Genomic DNA, 17,530 nt, shown 5'->3' on the forward strand with positions numbered 1-17,530 from the left:
TCTAACCATGTTCTTAGTAACCCAGGTAGAGTTGTCACGGATTATTTAAAAAGGACAGCCATTCATCCAACATGTTTCCTTAACAGAAGGTCACCTTAAAATAAGAGTAAAAGGAGCCCAAGAGCTTAATGAAAAGGATCTATTTTCTGTAATTTGGCATCACATTTCTTCCGGAGCTCCGAGCAGATTATCCTCTATCCCCCATCTGGAGAATCCCGCAGAGAGGGCTCCAATTAGGGAACGCGCGGAGGCCGCGTTCCGAGGGAAACGGCGTGATAAAGAAACGCTTGTGCACGAGGGGAGGGACGAGCGAGGCGCGAGCGTGCGCGAGACGCGGCGCAAACGAGACCGAAAGGGCCGCGGCCAGGAGCGCCCGGCGGGGAAAACCCCTCCGAGCTTCAGCGCGCGCCTGGGCCGTGCCCTGCGCACGGGCTCCGAGGGGAGAGCCGCGAGAGCCGCGTCCTGCGGCGCAGGCAGTTCCCAAAGCCGAGCCCTGCATCCCCCTGCCAGCAACACGGGAGCCCTCGAGGCCGGTTCCCAAGGATCGGCCACAACCATAACTCACGTCTAGCCCAGCAAAAGCTTCCCAAACCAAAACCACATCCTCCATGGGGGCTAACCCAGCAAAATCCACTGGCCTGGGAAACTCAAACGGAGCTGGGGGCAAATTAACTCTCCAGAGGCCCGGCCAGGGCCCCTTTAAACCCACTGCTGCTGTTTTCCTTGGAATACGCTTCCTGATCTCATTCACCTGATGTTCCTGCCAGAGACTTTGCACTCTTCTTGGCTACTCCGTTAGCAGCTATAAAGCCCGAGATAGGCAATGGCTTGAATTCCTATATTATATCGAGCCAATTATCAAGGCCAGCGCTGAAAGAACAAAGTTGGGCCCCATGCTGTGAACAAAATTAAAACAGCAGGTCCTCCCCACTCCTCTCGCCCAGGAGACTCTTTATTACCTATCTCCTTGCTGAGGAACAACACAGCTGAGAAGGGTCACAGGCTTTTCACCAAGTCAGGAGATTTATGCTGTGACTTTTAACCATATCAGTGGCAAATTAAAAACAAAAACCAACCCCCTCCCCAAACACTTTCTCACTGCGACCACATGCAAACAAAAGCATCTCAGCAATGTTAGATGAATCCCATGGGAATGCTACCTCCATTGTCTCCGCTTTACTTAGTCTGAGGACATTTGGAAAAGTTTTAAATTTTCCTTTCATCTAAATGTAGAAAAAAAATAGTCTCCCCCTTCCTCCCCCTCAATTCTCTAACTTGCATTTTCTGTGCCTGTTTCTCTTAGCTTGGACAATAGGCACAGAAAAAAAAAATAAACCTCCATCTTCTGTTCATAATTCTTTTCACTTTCTGTAGTTTCTGATCAAGGGATTCATTTCCTCCCCTTGTCATTGGGTTGCACATGTTACTAAGATTTATCTGGAGTTAAATAAGGACAGGGCTGTTTGTGCAGCAGAGGAAAAAAAAATGTACAGGAACCTCTATTGATGCTGCATTCAGGAAAAAACAAAACAAAATCAAGCAAAACAAGAAAAGCTTTAGAATAGCCACAGAACCCAGGGCAGCTGGACCTCTGACTCAAGGGGGTCTCCGCACCGGCTGGGAAGCCCCGCGCGCCGACCGCCTCTCCGAAGCCGCAGCGCGACAGCGGCCAGTTCTGCAAGAGGAGGACGGCCGAGCTGGCAGCCGTCCCTAAAAACTTCAGGAATGTTACATAAGGAGGAGAATCCTGCTGAATGCACTTGCAGAACAGCTCAGCAAGCGATCAGGAGCGAGCGTCAGGGCTTAACCCCCAGGAGGCAGGAAACGGCAACCCGAACCGCGAGCCGGCCCCACCGCGCTTTGAAAAGCACCAAGCTGGAAGAGGAGAAACTGAAGTTTGTCCCTTTTCTTCCCCAGATCTGTGAAACTGCATGTGAATTAACAGGAGACATGCAGAACAGCGATTCTCAGTTACTAATTTAAGGTCAGATGCACCAACCTCTTTGCATCTCTTACTGCCATTGCTGCGATCCAACCTTGGAACCAGGTGTTCCCAAAACACTAAGCGACAACAAATTGCCTAAGAGAATGAATGAACTGAATGAGACATTGCAAATAATTTACCAGTTTACCTCATTTTCTTTGTTCAAAAAAAATCCCTTGTGCCAGGGTAGTGGCTGCCAAACTTTCCCAGCACATAGGTAAGGGGCAAAACAAACCACGTTAGGGAGGAACAAGCTCTAAAGAGCACCAAATTCCTATTTCACTGGTGTTTTTACTGTAATTACAATCACAAAGCTGCCACATGACATTAAACACAACTGACCTTTCTGTTTGACACATTTAATATTGATAAATAGCCCAACAAATGCATTTGCAGTGTATCTGCATTTTGTTTGGGTTTCTTTAAGAGATCCCTGCCTTCTACTTGCGAAAGGCAGGGATCAAGTGCCCTTGTGCTGCCTCCCACACTGGTGGCACTCAGACCCCATGACCTGCATCTCTTCCGACCTCAGGAGCTGCATCCCTGCCACGGGGCTCGGGGGTGCTGCAGGGCACCCAGGCAGGAGAAATCAGCTCTCCAAATACCCATCCTTGACAGCAGCACAGAGCTGGTCCCCCAAACAAACCAGACCCGTGACTCACCCCGTTGTGCTCGAGCGGGAGAGGAATCATGCAGTAAAGACCCCCCATCCTGTGCAGACTAACGCGAGGCCGCTCGAGCTGGTCAGCAATGCCGCAACCGTCCAGCCGGGCCGGCCGCTTTCTGCCCTACCTCGCGCTGCCCACGTAGCGGCCACCCCTGCGGCTGCGGTGCCACCACACCAGCTCCTCCATCCACTGCCCTCTCCCACCTGCCGCCTCTGTGATATCGGTTCCCCCGACCACCGGATTCTCCCCTGGGAAAGGCCTCCTTCCAGTCCCCAAGCAAAAAAGAAAAAACAATGCTCTGGGAAAAATACAATTAAAGCTGCTGCTCTCTCCTTTCTCTTCCTCAAAAATCACTTCTGTTGGAAACTGCCAAATGACAGGACAAAACAAATGAAACGGAAGTTTGATTTTATTTTAAATCAACTGAGTGACCCATGTGAACACAAGAAGCGTACTGGCTAAAGAACTGCAGCATTTCAAGCAGCGGTACACAGCACCACAGGCAGTCCACAAAACAAGGGCACAAGGCACAACCCACGAAGTCTACAGAAAATCTGTATCGGTTGCTCTAGACGAGACCTTCAGCCCAATAGCGCCATGAGGGCACTGCGGCACAAGCAACACGTCTTTCTGTCAAGACAGAAACTCTGTCCTCGAGTGTCTCTAAGGAGCTGGTGAATCCACCTGGAGCAGCGCGTGAGTCCCGGGAACGGCAGCTCATGCTCTTCCTGCTTGGACAGCTAAGAGCAGGATGCAGGGAGCGAGAGGGCACAGCTGGAGCACGTGCCCTTGTGCTAAGCCCATCTTTGGAGGCACCACCTCCCGTCCAACTGCAGCAGGGAATCTAACAAAACACTTCCCTGCAAGTAAGGCTACAGCCAAAGGTTCCTCGGTCACTGTTAACTCAGGCTCCGCTCCCTGTGCGGTCTGGCCCCGAGGTCCTCAGCGAAGGCCTCGCGGCGAGGAGCCGGGCTGAGCGGCACAACAAGCCACGCGTCACCTTCGCGCTGACCTCAGGGAAGATGCAGCAGGTTAACCCGGCCCCAAACCTTGGCTAGTTTTTTCTGTCACTTTTACACTGACACAGTATCAGATTCCTCCTGAGGCTCTGATCAAAGCTACTTCCCCGGGATCGAGCTAGTCCCTCTTCCAAGTTCACATTCTCTGCCTCCAGCAGGGAAGGGGACGTAGCCGCACTGGCTTCCACTCCTGTTAATTCATCTTTGAGAAAGGAGAAATTGCCCCAGAGTCTGTTTCATCTCCCAACCAGGAGGTGTCTGGCAATGACTGCAGCAAGTCACCAGGACACACCGGGACAACCCAGGGTACAAATCCCATTCTGAAGGCCTCCTGCAGCACTCGGCCAAAGCCACCAGCTTTAAAGGGCAGCCTGCACACAACCCTTGAAGAATTCATGTCCCCAAAGCCAGCTGCAGTATTTACACAGGCCTTCTTAGCTTGGTACCTGCATCTCATCATCCGTATTTCTGTTTACAGCATCTCTGAAACGAACTATTCCCTATCACTTTTTATGCAGAGGGGCCACGACACCAGTGCACAAAGAAGCTAGCTGATTTCCCGAGGTCACACAAAAGCCTGTGGCACAGCAGGAAACTGAACTTGGGTTCTCTAAATCCCAGGATAAGGATTGCATCAGTGGCTTGCAGCTCCTGGGCATCCCAGAGAGACCCCTACCAAGGACATTAGTGCCAGGCAATTCTTGGGTCCAAAGCACCCAAAATTACACAGTGTAAGCTCAAAGTGGGAAAGGGAAAAAATCCTCTGGCCCTAGAGCTGCTCCCTGCCCTGCCGCGGGGCTCCGGCGTGGAGCCCGTCCTGCCCTGAGCGCCGGGGGCAGCTGCCCCCACTGCCTCCCCGCACCGCCTCCCTCGCGGCCCTGCGTGACGGGCAACCGGGTTTGCTGAACAAGCAGCTATTCAATATTTTGTTTTCTCCTCATTGTTCAGCGTGTGGCCTCCAGCCAAGCCCAGCTCCGAGGGCAGAGCCGGCAGTTTCCTTGCGGGTTTTTCTACAGCCCCGCAGGGAGCAGGGTAGTCAGTTCACCAGCACGTTGACTCTCAGACATCCTTGTTTTCCAAGTTTCTTGTCCCTCTGGGTCCCTCAATGAAGACCCCATGGGCCTGGTTTCCCAGGCCACTTTATAGGTTCAAAGTGTTGCTCCCATCCTGTGGATGGGCATTGCCAGCCCTTCCATGGCTCAGATCCCAGGCTCAACCTTGGAGAAAAGCCACAACACGAGGAATGGGCTATTTGGGGTCTCCTATGACAGGCTGGGCTTCAACTGACTTGCTGAGCGTTCACCCCGGCCTGCTGGGAGGGGGCAGGTGTGAAAGCAGCTGTCCAGAGCGCTGCTTTACCCCCTGCCTCCCGTGAGCAGCAAGGAAGGATCTTGCAGGAACCAGCTCCCACCTTCCCAGCCACGGCCACCCGTATCACACGGAGCAGGTGCACACGCGGATCAGACAGCGAGGGCAGTTTGAGGAGGTATCACAGCCATTTCAGTAGAGAAACTCTAGCTTACCCCCCTGCGTGAGCAGGATGACCTCCTACACACCTCCCTACGCAGTCACCATAAAAAGAGCATTTGAAGTAAAATGAATCATTTGAGGAGAGCGCACAAGCCCCATCCATCCCCCGCGAACACCTGAACCTCTCTGCTCATGCAGCCGCCTCTGCTCAGCGTGGCAGCTGCCCCCTGGGCTCCATGAGAGCCACACTGCAAGGTCAGGGCCTCAGCCCTCCCAAAGGGCCACCAGGACCAGGGTGACAGTCACTGGTGTCCACAAAGCTGCACCACTGATTTACAGAAATAAATAAATAAATAACGATACCAGGGCAATTTTCAAACCCAGCTAAGACACTCTTGGACCCTAACGCCATAAGCTCCTAACGCTGGCGCTGCCCCCCGCAAGCAGGATTATCCCGCGTGCAGATGGCGAGGGCCACGTAACGTACAGATGGTGGCACCCATGCAGCTCGTGTGACACGTCCAGGCCCTGCAGCGGCAGGCTCAGGAACGCCGCCAAGGCCCAGCAGTCCTGCCTTGTGTCCTGTTCCCTGCTTCCTCCCACACGGAGCGCTACCCTTTAGAGGAGGACGGTCATTCCCCGAAATAGCCCTGGCAGTGTCCTCTGCAGAGCAACGGCCTGTTTGAGGAACACACACCTCGACACAACACAGCCCTTCTGGCCCGAGGCAACCGCCTGCAGATCCACGGGGGAAAAAGAGGCTGAGTAAATGCCACCTGGCTGAAACTCACTTTGTTTGAGAAGAAGCTGATGGCATTTGCATGGCTCTGGGCCAGACCAGACTTTCTTCACTGCTGTTTACATGTGTTAGTTCTCTCTCATGCTACAACTCTATTGCTGCAATACTAGGGATGCAGGGAGGGGGGTGTACTTGAAAAGAGGGAAAATAACAAGTCAATTATCTACGTATTGCACTGGGGAAGCTGAGGCAGGGAGACGTGCACAGGCTGTAACAAAATTAGGGAGCGAACTCAGGTCTCCTGAAATCCAGGATTACATCCTGCCAACGAGGACACAACAGACCAGCATATGAGATACAGATCCATGAGAAAAGGGAGGCTGAGGCAAGCAGAGCCCTCCAATTTGTTCTGTTCTCACCATCCTGGCTCACAAGCGGCAGCAAATACCACAAAGGCAGCAAAGCTGCTACCTCCTGCTGCTTCCAGATGGCCAAGCTACCTGCGAGGCAGCTCACAAACAGCTGCAGGTTGTAGCCCCGCTTTTCAAGGCCAACTGGTGCCACTTGACCTTGCCACGTCTATGAAGTGGCTGCCCGAGCAATGGCCGCTGCAGGAACAGCCCCAACGACCTGTCCAGTTTCATTTCTCCCTGCCCAGGACTTGTGGCACTCAGTTAATGCTCTCTTCTCAACAGCGTAACAGGAGAAAGGAGATAAACTAGAAGTGCTCATAGAATAACCAAGTCTCTTATGCTGAAGAACTTATTTAATCAAAGCCAAGGAAGAGAGACGCTCCCTGTCCACACGCCTGCTCGTCACAGAGCACGCACAGTAATAGCAAGCAATTAAGATAATGTTGAAAATCATCCGGGCTACTTCAAACTGGATTCATAAAGCAGCAGAACTGAAGTGAAATCACGTGCAGGACACAGACTGCAAGTACGGGAGGCAGCACAGGAACGGGAGACGGGAATCTATTCAGAAGGATGGAAAAAGCAGGCCTGTTCCCTCCGAGCTGACCCGTGAGGCAGCGTCTCGTAGTGCAGAGATCAGGCAAAGGCCGCCAGGCGCAGGGCCCCAGAGAGCCACGGCCTCTGAAGAGAGCTCACGACGGGCAGCAAAAACAGACCCTGTCTCTACTGCTGCAAGGAGGGGAGGGAGCGGGATCCAGCTCCAAGAAGAGACTGAGGGCAGCCGCTGGACTTGGGCAGAAGTCGGTCAGGAAGAACTAGAAGACACTGAACAGCAGCAGTTCCAACACACGAGACATCTACCCCAGCAGCGTGACAGCCAAGATGGTTTGGGCCAGGAAGAGAAGGGTGTCTGCAAGATCAAGCAGGAGCAGGGAAGGAAAAGGTCAGTCTCACCCACAGAAAGGGGAGCCGAGGGGAACAGCGCTGCAGTGAGAACCAAGTCGCTGTTAACTGGACGGATGGGTTAAACCAAAGCACCAAGGATAAATCTCCATGTTTGCCAGGGGTGACTCAATAGCTACAGAAGAGGACACAGAGAGTGTAGAGTAGGGCAATGTGAAAAAAAACTAATAATTAAGGAATATTAATTAAACCAACTGTACTAAATACAATGTTCCTTAGCAGAAACATGAGATGAGCAATTCCAAACTTGGCTCAAATATCCTTCCCACCACCCCTGGACACCAGATCTCTTCAGCAGCTGGGAAAATTGGTGTTTCAAGATACCATGGCACCAAAATGGAAGTTTCTCCTCAGTGCACCAGTACCACCTCCATCACTGCATCCCCCCAGGCCGAAGCCCCCGCAGCAGCCCCCGCTGCAGGACAGCACATTCCATAGGGACTCCCTGCGCATCCGCGAGGCCGGAGGGATCAGCCACACAGCAGCGCTTCCTGCAAGGCGGCTGCTGCAGCACTGAACTAGAGCTGAGCTGCAGCTCGTATCAGCAACGGGGCCTCATTCTGGTGCGCACCAAGCACGCAATGAATGAGTTTGTAAAAGTTATATTTACACCTACTGAAGGTTTCCACAAACAAACTCAGCCCAGGATCACAGGCTTCTGCATAGACTCCCTGCCACACAGATCTCCCTATATTTATGTGCCTGTATTACCAACACACAAAAACTGGTGGGAATGACACGAGCGGTGTTTTATCCACCACGTTGTGAGGGATAGGAGGGAGAGGCCATGCTCACACCTGGCAACGCTGCTGGCTAAACCCTCCTAGCAACCCTAGCATGAACAAGGGCTCCTTAACAGCTCAGCTTTGTCCGTTCTTTCCTTGCAAAGGTAACTAGCATACGCAGCTAACCCTCGACAAAATCATGGTGCTGTTACCTGACATTACAGATGGCAATCTCACTGTGCGTTATCAAAATGTGGCATAAATCCAAACACGGCACAACAAATCCCATCCATCCTCTGTTATCCCATATGTTTGTACAAGTGCCGAGCCAGGCCCAGGGCTGCCTGGCACTGCGGGGCCAGCAGGCAGCGTCTCCATCCTCAGCGCACAGAGGCCAGACCCCAGCCCACCCACACGCAGCGAGTCAAACGCCAGCTCCCCCGAGGAGCAAGGTGTGATCCAACATGAGTGCAAGTGCCTACAAAAGGCTCCTAAACAAGAAACACCAACCAGAAACAAACCAACCGAGAGGTTAGGAAGCAGCAAAGATGTCAACAAAAAGCCTAAGGGGCTTTGCTGCCTAAGGAGAGGTGAAGAGAGGGGCTGGGGCCTGAAGCAAAAGAAGCAGAGTGACTGTGGCTGACACAAACCCCTGCCCTTTCACAGACTGAGAAGTCTGTGAAACTCAGGCAAACTCAGCTCATCTCCCCGTACCTCCTCTCCACCAACAAAACAGGAATTACGGCAGAGTCCTCACGCCAGGGGAAGAGCTAAAAGCCTGTGGGGTTCACAGCGTTCTGATAGTGCAGGAGGCCTGACTTTGCAGCCACACGTGCCATGTCTCTGTAGTTTCTCACCTGGGTCTGTGAGTTTCAGAAGCTGCAGCCCCTCTCTGCCCTCTGGAAACAGCTGTAAAGGTCATGAGAGCAGAGAGCCACTGGCTACAAAGAAGATTCAGCACAAAATGGTGGAATTCAGAAGTCTGAAAAGAAGTTTTAAAGGGGGCCTGGCAGCAGAAAAGCCTCTGCCACAGGAAAAAAAATGCAGTTGCATCAGCAGCATAGCTAGAAGAGTAAAGAGGCACAGACACCCGGGTTTTGGAGACACCAGATGTCCAACATGCCTTACCCTGCCCCTCGCAGGAGGAGCTGCCGCCCCCAGCCCTACGGGCTGCTCCCAGACTGCAGGTGTCCAAGAGCCTCGCTGCTCAGGACCTCGGGAAGCAGCCGTGGGCACATGGAGGACAGTGGGAAGGGAGGAAAATGAAAGGAAAAGGGAACTGGACATAGATCAAACCTTCCCTATGGAACTGCTCTTAGCAGCACAGAGCTCCAGGGAGGCCCAAAGGCTCCTCACATCACTGAGAGGGTGCCTGGCATTTCCCTACGGTCAGGGATCAGACTGAAAAATAACAGGCTTTTCTGTAAGCCTGGAGGCCTGAAAAATTACAAATGACAATCTAATATTGTAATATAATTTCAGATTCTGTTATAAATCTTAACTTCATTAAATTGGTTGTATTTATGGGGGAGTCATTTGGTATCCTGGCTGTTTATTTATTTCAGGCTCTCACAACAATTCAAATTGATTAAAAATCCCTCTCAATTATTTCCAAAAAACATATAAATATCAAACCGGTCTGGCCCTAACTGCAATGAATCTTGCAAACCAGGGGGTCTGTTGAGGAGGGCGCACGTGGAGCTTGCAGAGGAGTTTCCAGGAGCTGGGAGGCAGTTAAGGCACCATGGAGCTGCGCTCCCTGCACGGCTGACACGCGGCTCCAGTGAGGGGCTGCAGCTCCAGCTTCGGCCTCGCGGGAGTCTTCACGAGGAAGACGACTAAGGGACATTGTATGTTAAAAAAAAAAAAAAAGTGCCTCTGAGTGCCCAAATCAGAAAATACCCTTTTCGAGGCTTGTAAACAAATTAAAACAAAGCAGCAAACCGATGAGGCAATCCATGTTAAATCAGAGTTTATTTTGTCTTTTACTTTCATCTGTATGTTAAATGTTATCTAGGAAACCCAGGCCATAGTGGCTGCGATTCCCCACACACTCCTGTGGGTGCCCGACCTCCTGTAGTTCGGTAGCCCTGACCAAAGCCAACACGACCCCTCATGTTTAACTGCACCCAGGACGCAGGCCAGAGCACGTGAGAGCAGCCTGCAATCCTAAAGGTTGTTTTGGAGTGATGGTGCCATGAGAACAAAGTGCTTGGAGGGAAGAAACAGCCATCACATCTGGGCTGCGCACACCAACATGAAACACTGGGAAATGAGGAGCACCTAGGCTTTGTAAACCCTTTGCATCTCATAAGCACAGCGGATGACAAAACCTGTAGGGGACTCCAGTTCTAAACGCCTAATTTCTCTACACCAATTAAACAATCTGAAGCAAAGTCACCTAAGAGAACCTCTCATCCCAGCACAAGGGGCAAGTTTTGTCCCTCAAGAACCAAGTCGCTAAGTGTTTAATTCAAACAACTTCCCTAGACAAGGGATTGTCCCTTGGGTTTTAGCAGGGCGGGATGACGCAGACCCCCAAGGAGACACGGCTGCTGCTCCAGCGGAGGCCCCGTCGGGAGCGCGCGGGCTGGCAGCCCGCAGAGCGGCGCACGCGAGGCAGCGCGGGGGCACGACGCGGCCCTCGGCATTCCCTGCAGCCCCGCGGCCGCGGCGCACAGCGGGAGCTGCCGAGGGGGAGGCGCTCCCAGCCCTCCTCGGGACGGGGACACATTGCTACGACAGAGGCCTCTGGGAGAAAGAGGGGTGGGATGGGGTAAGAGCCTGTGAGAAACCCAGGACTGGGGAGGAAATCTCAGTTCAAATTTACTGTCATTTCCCAACACAGACTAACTAGGATTTGGGACCTCGGTTCACAAGATGCAGGAGAGGAACAGAACTACCCTGTGCTGAGGAAAGGCTGCATGAAGGAGAGAAGGGAACACAAGCCAGCAGCATGCCAGGAGCCCAGGATGTGGCGGTCCAGAGGAAGGAAACCTGCTCCTGCCTGGGGCATCCCAACACCCCTTCAGACAACCTTGGGTGCTGAGCACCAGGGAAGCAGAACCGTGGTAAGAGGAAGGACCTTTCCCCTAGGCCAGGGGCCCTCCGGCGCCTTAAGGAAGCCTTGTCATCCGAGCAACCCGCCACCGCTTCATGGGAGTGGGGCAGGGGGGAATGTCTTTCTTAATGCTTTACATTTCTTAAGTTTCTCTACCACAGAAGGTCTCAACGGGGTATAGACAGTTGTACAGAGAGGGGCAAAAGCTGGAAAGGGGAGGCAGATGCTTCCCCAGCACTGAGCAGCAGACCTAGCCTGGACACCTTTCCTACACCTGACAAACCACGAAACACAAGCACGTGCAGTGCCACCATCACTGAGCAGGCAGAGCTGGGAAACCCCACTGCCTCGAATGGCAGAGTGAAACACGGCTCTGCCTTCCTGATCCCATTCCTTAACACATTGGGACTTCTGGGCTAAAGAGACAGCACCACCGTAACAGGCGCAGCAGGAACAGCCATTGCATCTTCCCTGCATCCCGTGAACAACTCTTCCCTATCCCCCTTCCCTGTGCAGCGACCGAGCCTTGGCACGGAGGGAGCTCCCAGCACTGCGGATCCAGCAGGACACTGCGCTGCTGGATCCCAGCTCCACATCCCGCTGTGCTCAGGCTCCTGCGGGGCACGTGCTCGTCTCCAGCTCTATCCTCCTCCTCCTTCCGTCCCTCCAGCCCGGGGTCCCGCTCCGCCGTACCTGTTGGACAGACTTGCATTGCTGCTGCCGCCGCTGGGTTTCCTGGCCCGGCTCAGCCTCCGCGGGGGCTTTGGCTCTTGCAGTGCAGGACTTGGAACTGAGGGAAAGGTCGAGGCATAGCCATGTTCACACTCTGCACAAGAACCAACAGGCAGGGCGTGAAAAAGGAGAATTTGCAAAAAAATAATAAAAAAAAAAGAAAGAATAAAAAGAGTTGCAGGCACCAACAGGCCTCGCGCTGACCCTCAGCCTCAGTGGGGAGGCCCTGGGGCACCAGTGCTCCAAACATCCAGAGCAGACCCAACCACTCCAGCTCTCCTTGCTCCCGCACGCGGTGAGGTGGATGCACAGCACACGGCACCCGCCTCCATCCTTCCATCCCGCAGGAAGCTCCCAGGCCACACCGTGCTTCTCCTCTGAGATATCCCCTCTGCCTGCCCCGCTCCAGGGAACCTTCCGCCTCGAGCCCCCACGGCAGCCCCCTGCCCTTCCTGGATTTACGGCCACCTGCCAGGATTCCCTTCCCAAGCAAGGGTCCTGTCCTCGGGCAAGCTGGCGGTTCCGGATCCACCGCTCTGCCACGTCACCTTGCTCCCTCGCTCCAGACACTCGGCTGCCTCCGGCTGCGGTTCCACGTGGATCCCCTGGAGCTGCCGCATGGCCCCCGGCCCCACTATGCCCTACGCTTCCCTGCACCACCCGGCGGGCACCAGCAACCGGGATCCTTCACCTTCCTCCTGCTCCTCCAAGGCACCCGCGGGGCCGCTCACGGGGGCTCCACCTCCTGCTGCCGGGACGGGCCAGCTTGGCTTCAACTGCGCCTTCCCAACCCCAGGTGGGATTCAACTGCCACTCCCCAATCCCAGCCTGGATTCAACTCCCCATTCCCAATCCTATCTTGGATTTAACCCTCCCCTACCCAAACCCAGTCTGGATTCAGCACCCCTCATCCTAATCTTGTCTTGGATTCAACCCCCTCATCCCCATCCCAGCCTGGATTCAACCCCCCCTACTCAATCCCAGCCTGGATTCCCCCCATCCCAGCGCGCCCCCCACCGCAGTCGCGCACGCGGGGCGGGGCGCGCGGGGCCTCCTGGGAGGTGTAGTCCTGTGGCCCCCGCGGGGCCTCGCGGGAAGGTGGCGGTGCCCCCGCCCGCGCATCCCCTAATCCCCCATGGCCCTTCCCTCGCTTCAGGCGTGCGGGGGAAGCTGCGGCGCGGACGCCAGCTCGCACTCACACCCGAAAGCACCAGGAGCCCTGCTCCTCGAACCAAGCGCAGCGGCCGCGGCCCGGCCTCCTTTCCCAGGGTGCCTGGGACCCGTCCAGCGGCGAGGACGGAGAGCGCCAGAGCCGCTGGATACTCCGAGCGGGAACACGGCCCGTGCCGCCCTGGGCGCGCGGGGCTCCGGCGCCGCCCGCGCCTCCCCTCGGGGACGGGAGCGGCCGCTGCAGCCGCGCACGGAGCCCCGTTCCGCCCGGGACCGTGACTCACTGCCGCCTTGGAGGAGTCACCCCGACCCCGCGGCACAGCCCGGAGCCCCTCCGCAGGGAATGAACAAACCCCCAGCAGACACGGGACGGGGCGCCCGGCCTGGGGAGGAGAGGCTCCCCGGAGCGGGACCGCGGGGTTTCCCTGCCAGCACTCGGGATGCTCCGCGCACGGACGACTCGACGGGTTCCCCGCGGCGCTGCTGGCCCACGGGTTTCACCTCCGCCCTGTCATCGCTGCCGCGTGCCTTCCCCCTGCATTTCATGACAAGGTCTGAACAGCGTGAGTCAAAACCAGCCAACCTGGAAGCGGCCAACACGTGAATCACGGCGGGCAGGTCACGACCCAGAGGAATGAAGGGGGTTTGCCGTGAGCTGGATGGAAAACATAAAGGAGCCTTGTGCTGCTCCTCGTATCACATCCCTGAGAGATCTAAGACCATCTGTACCGACCTTGAGCCACACGCACAGCTCCCGTTCGTTCAACAGGAGCTCTGCACATAAACTGAAGGCAGCCTTGACTCCTTCTGCTAATTACAGGTTTCTGGCGAGTCTTTACCTCGGCTGGACAACAACAACAAAAAGACCCCAAACAGATCACAGCCAATGGAAGAGGCTGCAAGAAGCAGATACTGCCAGCACACCTGCAAGGCTCCGATTTCCTCTCGTTCAGACAGGATTATGCAATAGCAAAGGCCAAATCCGCCCTCTCCCTCCTGCTGTATCTGGTCAGAGGGTCACCAACAGCCCGCGCTGGCAGCCAGGCTGCCGGGAGGTTCCCCCTCATGCTAGGGGACAAGGACAGCTGTCCCACGCGCGCACACGCTCCTCGGCCCGCGAACAAGGACATCCCTGTCACGGACAGCTGCTTGCCCTCGTGTTTTAGGAAGAGGATATGGCAACAGATGTCTGTACCCGTAGTAAAAACAGTATGTATTGCATACCATGACTATTATAGATAAGGCATCACATCCGAAGAATGCGTCACATGCTTATGCAACCCCCGCTGACACGAGCGTGAGTCCCCGCACGCAGGGGTGGTGCTGGGCACAGGCTAAGCCCCAAGTCCCTCGAGCAGCAGCCTCCAGACACCCACGTTTCGCGGCTGCCACGTGCCGCCAGCCGCGCTGATTCACGAGGAGCCATTTGCAGAGGTTACGGACACAGCGACAGAGCAGGGCCTTCCTCTCTGGAAACAGCCGCCATCATTTTCCCTGTGATGTTTATACGCCTTGGAAACCAAGCTTAGATTTCAAGGAACAGGTCACCTGGAAACGCTGCTTGCCAGTTAGGAAGGTGTGCTGGGTTTTGCAGTCTTGCCATGAGAACTGCATCAGGCGGCAGCAGATGCTCAACTGCAAAAACAATTCAGCTGAATTTCAGCAGCTAAAATACTCCGTTTTACCAGAGCTGTTTGGTAACAGGACTGTAGCCCACCAGCCACTGTGCCATAATACAGACAGTTTTATAGATGGCTACATATTGCAAGTTTTACAAACCAAAGTGAATGCTGAAGCGGTGATTTAAACCTCGTGGCCCCACAGCACCACGTTGAGCTCTGCTCCTCAGCTCCCAGACCTGCAACTCTCCTTCCGTGTGGCCAGAGCAGCTCGCGGCCCCTCTGCTATCACCCAAGACCGTGGGATGCGGCACCTATAAAAACACCCATTTAAGTGGAAATCCTGCCCTGGACAGGGATGCTGGCCAGGCAGCCCCCTGCTCCTGCCCTGGCTGTGCTGCTCGGGGGCAGCCCCTTGCCGTCACCTTGGCTGCTCCCGCGGCAGGGCCGTGACTCAGCCGCCCGCGTGAGCAGTGCCCCGTGAGGCATCGCTGTGTCACCCCGGCCAGGGGCGCCCGCATCCCGCGACGCCTGGGCACCGCGAGCCGGGCAGCAAGGGCTGCTCTGGGACCCGCAGCTGCTCTGGCACGTGGGGAGACGCAACCTCCCTCCAGCGCAACGCCCGGAGCGGCGTGGGAAACCGTGTATGCTGGGAACAGCCCTTCCCTCCCGCAGTCCCTCTGCAGATAGCGGAGCCTCTTTCCGATTCCAGCGGTGCTCCTCTTTGTTCGGGAGCAGCGCAGGGAAAGCTCAGCAACAGCGAGGCTCCGGGCTGCACGTCGAGCACGGCCCAGCTGAGACGGCTTAGCGGGACTCTGCAGCCTAAAACGCCCCACTTATAACAAAAATAAATAAATAAATAAATGAGCAGGATTTTGCAGAAGCTTTGCAGAAGCTGCTAGGAAAGGCCAAGGTTTGCATTGCTACGGCAATGCTGCCTGCCAGCGCGAGCTCCAGGGAAAACAAGCACTGAGAAACTGAGTTATTTGGATGCAAACGCTTCCTTTCAAAAGCTGGCAGGGAAGATCCCGCAGCCCTGCACAGAGCCACGAGGGAAGCGCCAGCAACGGGAACCCGGTGACCCAAGAGAGGAACCGTGTCAAGGCGACGCGCTTTGCGACGCAGCAAGCGGCGCGGCGGGTACGTTATCCATGCCGAGGGCCGGGAGCCCCCGCGGCGGTGACGGCTCGAGGCCGGAGCAGGGACCCGCAGCCGGCTCCGCGCTTCCCAAACGCTCCCGCGCAGGCACCGCTGCTGCGGAGGCTCCGTCACCGTCCTGCCCGCGCCGCTCCGCTCTCCAGAGGCACCGGGCGCGGGTTTGTTATCAACTACTCTGCTAGCACGTGCAAAAATAAACATTATTTCTACTTTTTTTTCCCCTCCCCTTTTATTTCCTTTTCCTTTTTTTCCTCCCTTTCCTTTTTTTTTCTTTTTAAGGAAAAGCGCCCTGGCGCCGCTTTGTTGTCTGCAGCCCCGGGACGTGGCGGGGGCTCCGCGGTGCGGGGCGCGCTGCCCGGCGGAGCGCGGAGCGCAGCGCCAGCGGCCCCCAGAGAGGGGGGAAGCTAGGGAAATAGTGCGAAAAGGGGGTAAAGTCAATAACCAGGATGAATTAGGGAGCAAACGCGGGGTTTGGGCCCCGCGGTTTTCGCTGTTTGTCTCGGGGACGCGGCGCGGGGGGGGGGGAGGGGGAAGGGCCCGCTCCCCGCTCAGCAACGCGTGACGTCACGGCGGGGACACCGCCGCCGCGCATTGGCGGAGCGGCGCGCGCAGCCCCGCCCCGCGGGCCGCGGGCGGCCAATGAGCGCGCCGGGCTCGGCTCCATGTGCGAGCCACGCGCCCGCGGCGGGGCCCGGGCCGGCTCCGCGGCCGCGCAGCGGCACCGGCCTTTGTCCGGCCCCTCCCCCGCCCCCGCCGCGGCTCCGCGGGACGCCCGGGCCCTGCGCGCACCCCCGCGCGGCAGCGGGGGCGGCGCCACCCGCCCGCGCCGCCCGCCCCGCCGGGCGCCTACGTGACGCGGCCCCCCCCGCCCGCCGCCGCGGGCCCGGCCGCGAGTTTTTTTTTTTTTTTTTCCTTCCTTAAAAACAAGCTGGGGGGGGGGGGGGGGAAGGAGGGGGAAACAGGGCTCCGCGCACAGCGCAGCAACACAACGCGCCACAGCAAAACAGCCCAGCGCACAACAACAACAACAACAACAACGCACAACAACAACAGCCCGGCACGCAGCGCCGCGGCGCTCCGCGCGCGCGGCCACCTACTTTTATTCTCCTTCTCGATCTGCTCCAGGTAGCTGGCGGCCTCCAGCAGCACCTGCACGTTGCGCAGGAAGGTGCCCGCGCCCGTGTTGAAGATGTCCCCGAGCGGGCAGCGCTCCTCGCCGCGCGCCTCCCTGCGCGGCCGCCCGCGCTTCCCCATGCCCGGCTCCTGCGGCTGTTGTGCTCTGCGTGCGGCTGTTGTGCTGCGCGTGCGGCTGTTGTGCTGCGCGTGCGGCTGTTGCGGTGCGCGCGCGCGGGTGTCGCGTGCGCGGCTGTGCGCGCGCCCGGCGCCGCCGCGGTCCTGGCGCTGCCGCCGCTTCCCCAGACGGCGCCGCCGCCGCCGCCGGGACCGCCCCCCCCCGCCCCGCCGCGCGGCCCGGCCCCCCCGCGCCTGCCGGAGCGGCCTCCCCGCCCCGCGCGCAGCCGTTTGTGCCCGTTTGTGCCCGCCGTCACCGTTTGCAACGCCGGGAAACGGGGCCGTGGAGCCGCGCCAGGTGCCGGGGGGAGGCGCCGGCCCCGCAGCCGGCCCAGCTCCCGCCATGGGGAAGGGTGTCCACGGCCAGGAGGGGCGGCCGGAGCAGGTGTCCGTGGCCAGGAGGGGTGCGTGGGCCAGGGAGGGTGTCTGGACAAAGGTGTCCGTGGCCAGGAGGGGTGTCCGGACCAGGGAGGGTGTCTGTGCCCTTGGTGTGAGGGAGGCAACAGCCAAGCGGAACAC

General features: G+C 57.0%; 1 protein-coding gene across 1 annotated transcript in view; it reads right to left on the reverse strand.

Moving 5' to 3' along the window:
• MXI1 (MAX interactor 1, dimerization protein) overlaps window positions 1-17,039 on the reverse strand; it is a 41,844-nt gene extending 24,805 nt beyond the window's left edge. The window contains exons 1-2 of the mRNA XM_088528638.1: window positions 16,819-17,039; window positions 11,736-11,868 (exon numbers count right to left, since the gene is read on the reverse strand). Coding sequence (XP_088384764.1) covers window positions 11,736-11,868; window positions 16,819-16,975 — 290 coding nt within the window. The 5' untranslated portion in view covers window positions 16,976-17,039. The remainder of the gene's footprint in view (window positions 1-11,735; window positions 11,869-16,818) is intronic.
• Between the last annotated feature and the right edge of the window lie 491 nt (window positions 17,040-17,530).

This window comes from Tinamus guttatus, unplaced genomic scaffold (genome assembly GCF_059628265.1).
Source record: "Tinamus guttatus ecotype Peru unplaced genomic scaffold, ASM5962826v1 Tinamus_guttatus_pri_ptg000314l, whole genome shotgun sequence".
Taxonomy (NCBI): Eukaryota; Metazoa; Chordata; class Aves; order Tinamiformes; family Tinamidae; genus Tinamus; species Tinamus guttatus.